The 6,901-nt window shown below is 43.4% G+C and overlaps 2 protein-coding genes across 2 annotated transcripts; one reads left to right on the top strand and one right to left on the bottom strand.

Annotated features, from left to right (window-relative positions):
• Positions 1 to 1,175: 1,175 nt before the first annotated feature.
• Positions 1,176 to 4,811, bottom strand: NDUFA1 (NADH:ubiquinone oxidoreductase subunit A1). The gene is made up of 3 exons (XM_082610861.1): positions 4,614 to 4,811; positions 3,471 to 3,560; positions 1,176 to 1,328 (listed from the first exon to the last, which is right to left on the bottom strand). The coding sequence occupies exons 1-3, from the start codon at positions 4,713 to 4,715 to the stop codon at positions 1,308 to 1,310; spliced, it is 213 nt and encodes a 70-aa protein (XP_082466987.1). The 5' UTR covers positions 4,716 to 4,811; the 3' UTR covers positions 1,176 to 1,307.
• On the top strand, positions 4,808 to 6,114 carry RNF113A (ring finger protein 113A; the record flags this gene model as incomplete). Its single annotated transcript, XM_082610849.1, has 1 exon — positions 4,808 to 6,114. The coding sequence occupies one exon, from the start codon at positions 4,808 to 4,810 to the stop codon at positions 6,062 to 6,064; it is 1,257 nt and encodes a 418-aa protein (XP_082466975.1). The 3' UTR covers positions 6,065 to 6,114.
• Between the last annotated feature and the right edge of the window lie 787 nt (positions 6,115 to 6,901).

Raw genomic sequence — 6,901 nt, 5'->3', positions numbered from 1 at the left:
AGTGTGCATTTTAATCTGGTTTACTCCCTGGCAGTGGAGTATAAAAATAAGGCTAAATTTCATAGCAAGTGCCACAAAAAAGGGAGAGAAGAATTCGGACGCTAATGCTAAACCTGACCAACTGATTTTCTGTCACTTTGTAGCCCCTCCCTATACAGCCCTGACATTCATCTGAGGATGAATCCTCTAGTGGATGAGCCCCGCCTAGAGGTACAGTGGACAGAGAACAGACCTAAAAATCAATAGATTTAGTGACAAATTTAGTAATGTTGTCAGTAAGTCTCCTGTATTCCTATCTGTACTACCTGCCCTCTCTCTTCCTTTCCAGAGATAGTTCTCATAACAGTCAGCAAAATGAGCCCTGTGTAGCACTAAATAAAGACTAGAGGTTGTATTAAATTTGTAACCATGACCACAGCTTTCCTTAAACAGTTTCATCATCACAGGGTGGCACAATATACAGTATTCCTCTAAGTGGGACTGCCACCTCCTTCCTCTGTCAGCCCTGTCCTGTAAGATGAGGTCAACGGAAACTATACAGTGCAGGTGTGTTTAAGGTAACCAGCAGATCAAATGTTAAACTAAATAAAAGATGGGGGTGACAAATAACTTAGTTTTCTCACCCAGAGGTCCTGTGGTCACCTGGGGTGTTGATCTGTACACATGGAGTATCACCATCTTCACAGTAGTTACATCTTTTCAGATCTTCATATTATCTGAACATGCAATTCTTTACTTCAAATGGTCGGTACACTCATTTTAATAAACATAATCGCTGTTGTTGCTGCTCTACACAGCAATCTAAAATAAAAATCAACACTTGAGTGAATACTATGTGCTGGATACAGAGTGCATGAAAGTTGAAGGTGCGGTCTGCAATTTTAAGCACATAGGATTCACCCAGAAAAGGAACTAGAAAAAAAACAAAGTACTACTTTTTCTGTATTCTCCTAGCAATCTCTGAAGAAACAATGGTTTTCAGTAATATTACAATAGCAGGAACTACCATTTGTGACACATTAGGCACCAGGCACAGTGATCGGCACTTGGTGTACATTACGTCTATAATTTTACAAGCCTCAGTTGCCTTTAGTTTTTTTAAAGTGATAAAGCTACATTGGGTAGACTGCTTGATCTTGTGTAGTACCATTCTAAAAAGTAAAGAAAACCTCTGATTTTACTTTTTTGTTTTATTTTTATTACACACTACAAAATACACTGCATGCAACACAATACACTGCATAACCTTCTAGCAGGGGTAGACAAGCATAACTGAGTTATTTTTCATCAATCAGGAAAATGCTTCCTTAATCAATGTTCTCCAAACCCTGAAAAACAGTTTAAAAAGGAAAATGTGAGAATTCTGTTCCTGTCAAAGATGTACATGTACTATAACCTACAATGATTCCTATAACCTATAATGACTCCTAATTTTCATTTTCTGACAGTAGCAAACATACCACTTTATATGAAAAGACAACCCCCCCTTCCACTTGCAATCAAAACTAAAGTAAAGCAACTATTTACCACCTGGATCCTTCTACAAAGCACCCTCAGCGTCAGAGGACAGTAAGGTAAATCCATTTTATAAAATAACAGCCAACATCAGGAAGATATTATTAGCCCCATTCTACTTTTTTACAGGTGAAAAAAATGGAGGCTCAGAGAGGTTTAAAGTCCCTTGTTTAAGTCAGTAAGGAAGCAGTAAAGCCAGAATTCAAGTTCAGGGACCCCCAACTCCGGAACTCTTGCCCTGTAAGCATGACACTATTCAGAAGACCACTCTATCTTACTCAGTTTACAACCAAATACTTCAGAAACAACAAAGTAAAAGAGTAATCAGTGATGACATTTCTTCCAGGGGTTAAAATAACACATTCCACGTATTCTGTTCCAATTGAAGGAAGAATCAACTTGAGAGAAATTAAAATTGCATAGTCCTAGGAGCCACCCTGTAAAAATCCTAATTCATTTGATCCAGTCAGGGTCCTAGGAATCTGTATTTTATCTCACATGCCAGGTGATCCTGATGGCATACCTTTTTTTTTTTTTTTTGGCTGTGCGGCTTGCAGGATCCGAGTTCCCTGACCAGGGATCGAACCCGTGCCCCATGTCCCTGCCCCTTGCAGTGGAAGCTCAGAGTCCTAACCACCGGACCGCCAGGGAATGCCTCCCCCACTCCCCCTTTTTTTGGTTATTCTTGAACCATACGTTGAGAAATACCACTCTAGATGAGTAGACATCTATCATCATGTTCATCAGATTAGATTCTCAAATAGCACTATACTGAGAGGCAGATCACATAGGTTGAGTCCTTATACTGTAATTTAATCACTGACTTTCTGTTTTCTCACCTATAAAATGGAATTAATATTTACCTAGATTTGCTGTGAAGGGTGAATTAGCAAGGAGAAAGTATAAAATAGTAAAAAATTTTTACAAGAATAATGAGGATGAATTCCTACAATATATAAGACATACTATTAAGTTGAACCATATGAAAATGCTACTGCTTGGCCATGTTTGACCCACAAAAACAGCAGTTTCATATGATTCAATCAAATAAAAAATTATAGTAATTCTTTAATGTACTGGTGCAGGAACTGGCAAACCAATGGAGTAGAGTGCATTCATGAAACAGGCCCATGTGTCTATGGAAATTTAGTTTACTAGAGTGGTATTTCAAATAAAAAATGGACTTTTCCATATGTAGATAACTGTGACAACTGGCTGTTTCTTGGAGAAAACTAAAGTTAAATCCTTGCTTCACATTATACCCCAAAATGACCTGTAGACAGGTCAGAGCACTAAATGTAAAAAAGGAAAAAAGACTGTAATGGTATTTGGAGAAACTGTAGAAATATATTTTTAGAATCTTGGGTACAAAAGTCATTTGTAAACAAGATATAAAACCCAAAATCCAGAACGATAAAATATGATAAACTGAACATCAAGATTAAAAACTATCTGATCAGCTCGGTGCTTTGTGACCACCTAGAGGGGTGGGATAGGAAGCGTGGGAGGGAGGGAGACGCAAGAGGGAAGAGATATGGGAACATATGTATATGTATAACTGATTCACTTTGTTATGAAGCAGAAACTAACACACCATTGTAAAGCAATTATACTCCAATAAAGATGTTAAAAAAAAAACTATCTGATGAAAGCCACCATAAAGTAAAAAAGACAGCAGACTGGGAAAAATACTTGCCACATATAAAAGAGACAAAAGATTAATATCTCTAATATATATATAAGGAGCCCTATAAATCAAAAAGAAAAAGACAACAGAACAAGAAAGGATATAGGCAGATGATCCACATAATAAGAAATGCAAAGGATCATTAAATATGTAAAAGACAGTGCTATTTTAGTTTGCATTTTCCCAGTCTGCTGTAAGACCTTTGGCAAAACATTAACCAGAATGCACCTCAACTCTGACAGATGGGCTAGTGTCAGAGCCATCTTACCTTTGACACATAGTAACGATTAACTCCAGAGATGCGCCTATCTCTTTCCATCAAATGCCACTGATATGAATAATGGGCAACCCTTTTTTCCTACAATTAAAAGAAACTGTTATTGTAGTTTATAAAGATGAGTGACCCAATAGAGGGATATTATTAATAAGTGACATTCCAGAAAAATGGAATCACTGATATAAAAACCAAATTAACAATATAAGACCAGAATCCTAAATAAAATCAGACCACTAAACTTTAGAGTTAAGATGGTAACCATGAGTTCTTACACTTTCTATTTTAACCAGCATCATTTTTTTCTTTCCTCCTTTCTTTTTTTTTTTTTTAAGTCATGACTACTTGTTCCCTTTGGGGACCCAAGTGAGAAGAAACAACAGTAGTAGATCACAAGTGAAAGACAATCACAAAACCAGAAAGTAAATACATTTATACTCTGTACTTTAGAGATAATGTGAAGGACTAATTAGAGAGGAAAATCACAATCCTAATGTGAAAAACAGGAGCATGACCTAAGTTCCTAAAGGTTTGCAAGAGAAAGTGGGAGGATAAAAAAATGTCAAGGTAAAAACCTAATTAAGGGGAATTTCCTGGAGGTCCAGTGGTTAGGAGTGGGAGCTTTCACTGCCCGAGCGGGATTCAACCCCTGGTCGGGGAACTGAGATCCCGCAAGCCGCGCGGCGCGGCCAAAAAAAAAAAAAAAAAAAAAAAGGCTAGGAAAAAAGTGAAAAACAAGAAGATACCAAGATATGGATGCGAGAAATCAAAATCCAGCAAGAAAGGAGACCAGAGGTCAGAGGGAGTGGGTCCAAGGGTAATTGACGCCTCTCTCCTCTGCCTAGCAGTTTGGACCTACCTCTTTCAATCTCCTGCCTTTCCAGCCCCCAAAACTCTACTCCGCCCTCCTGCCCACGCTTCACCTAGCAACCAGCTATTTCTTGCTAAAGTAGAATACGGTTCCCGTTGGCTTCGTTCCGCAAGCCTCGACTTTTAGGCAATAAAAAGAAAAAGGGCCGATCTCGGTATTCCCCATCTCGGAGAGAGGCTCCGGGTCCTAACGGGTTCCCGACCCCACCGCCCATTTCGTAACGCCAGCCGGTGGAGTCAGCCGCCGGGCCGGAGAAGCCGCCTTACCTTGCCCCCGTTAGTGAACCTGTGGATGCGTGCAGTGGCCATTCCCGGGATGAATAAGCACGCGGCCATGACGGCGATCCCTGGGAGAATCTCGAACCACATCGCGACACCGTTACCAAGGCCAAACACTTCCTTCCAAGCTCCTTAAAGGTGACCCGGCTTCAATCCCTTTCCGGTAACTTCCGCGGCAGCGCATGAGCGGGGCGGGGTCACGTATGCGTCCGGAGGAAGCGACGGGGCGCGGCAGGGCCCAAGAGTGGTGCGCGCCTGCGCTCTCGCACACTCTTGCACCCACAGTCGTCTCCCCACAGCCGATTTTGCACCGACTCGCGGTCGAGCGGAAGACGTGCAGTGACGTGAAGCAGCTCCGCGCCACCCAGCAGGCCACAGCCGTTTCGGAGCTCGAAACTCTTAAAATGGCAGAGCAACTTTCTCCAGGAAAGACGACAGACCAGGTGTGCACCTTTCTTTTCAAAAAGCCTGTGCGAAAAGGGGCTGCAGGCCGCAGAAAGCGCCCGGTCTGCCACCGAGAGTCCAGAGACAGCAGCAGCAGCAGTGACGAAGGTAACACTGTGGTCCGCCCGGAAAAGAAGCGGGCGACCCACAATCCGATGATACAGAAAACCCGTGGCAGTGGTAAACAGAAGGCGGTTTACGGCGACCTGAGTAGCGAGGAGGGGGAGGGGGAGAACGAGCCCGAGAGCCTCGGCGTTGTCTATAAGTCCACTCGCTCGGCGAAACCCGTGGGGCCAGAGGATATGGGGGCGACTGCTGTCTACGAACTAGACACAGAGAAGGAACGTGACGCGCAAGCCATCTTTGAGCGCAGCCAGAAGATCCAGGAGGAGCTGAGGGGCAAGGAAGATGACAAGATCTATCGGGGAATCAATAATTATCAGAAATACATGAAGCCTAAGGATACGTCTATGGGCAATGCTTCCTCCGGGATGGTGAGGAAGGGCCCCATCCGAGCTCCCGAGCATCTGCGTGCCACCGTGCGCTGGGATTACCAGCCCGACATTTGTAAGGACTACAAGGAGACTGGCTTTTGCGGCTTCGGAGACAGCTGCAAATTCCTCCATGACCGTTCAGATTACAAGCATGGGTGGCAGATCGAACGTGAGCTTGACGAGGGTCGCTATGGTGTCTACGAGGACGAAAACTATGAAGTGGGAAGCGATGAGGAGGAAATACCATTCAAGTGTTTCATCTGTCGCCAGACCTTCCAAAACCCAGTTGTCACCAAGTGCAGGCATTATTTCTGCGAGAGCTGTGCGCTGCAGCATTTCCGCACCACCCCGCGCTGCTATGTCTGTGACCAGCAGACCAATGGCGTCTTCAATCCAGCGAAAGAATTGATTGCTAAACTGGAGAAGCATAGAGCTGCAGAAGAGGGTGGTGCTTCCGATTTCCCAGAAGACCCCGATGAGGGTCCAATTCCCATTACTTAATTTTCCCATTATTCTCAAATCTCAAAATAAATGTTTTGTTGTTTTGGAAATCTTAATTTGTGTCCTTCCTTTCTAGGGAAAGTGAGAGTAAAAGGCGGGTGGTGAAGTAGGGTCCTGGACGGATGGCTTGTAAAAGCACCAAGGTAGGTATAATCTGGATTTTTACCTGGTATAAATGCTGCCTGTGTGTAACAGATACTTTTCAAAACCCTTTAGCATAAATTTGGGGGATGGGAGAAGTTCGAGAAAAGAGCTAGAATTTGCCTGAAGTGACCAAAGCTGTGATGAAAGCAAGAACTGGACCTATTTATTATAGCACATTTTTGCATCACTTAATAATTTACAAAAGTACTTTCATACATTATCTGTCTTGGGAGCGCGTACTACTTCAAAATACACCTCAGCCAAGGTGTGTCTGTTGGGGGTTGAGGGCAGCAGTGGGAGTGGGAGAATTGGGTCGCGAGACTGGTAGCTGTAGCCGCACAGCCTGTGCATATGGGAGATGCTCCTTGCTCTCCTTAAAGCACCTATAGGTAACCCCCCGGCCATGGATGACTGAAATGGCCTATGCTCCACGGTCCAGTATGACAGCCACTACACTAGCTTCGTGTGGCTGTTCAGCACTTGAAATGTGGCTGGTAGCCACCGTATTGGACATGCAGTTCTAGACTGAACTTGTGAACCTGACATTTTACAATCCATTGTCTGAAACTGTTCTCTCAGACCCTGTAATAGAGCTGATCACGCCCTATTAAAGTTAATCTAGGGCTTCCCTGGTGGCACAGTGGTTGAGAGTCCGCCTGCCGATGCAGGGGACACGGGTTCGTGCCCCGGTCC

The sequence above is a fragment of the Mesoplodon mirus genome (genome assembly GCF_964341445.2).
Source record: "Mesoplodon mirus genome assembly, chromosome: X".
In the NCBI taxonomy this organism is placed as follows: domain Eukaryota; kingdom Metazoa; phylum Chordata; class Mammalia; order Artiodactyla; family Ziphiidae; genus Mesoplodon; species Mesoplodon mirus.
This window is presented reverse-complemented; position numbering and strand designations above follow the sequence as displayed.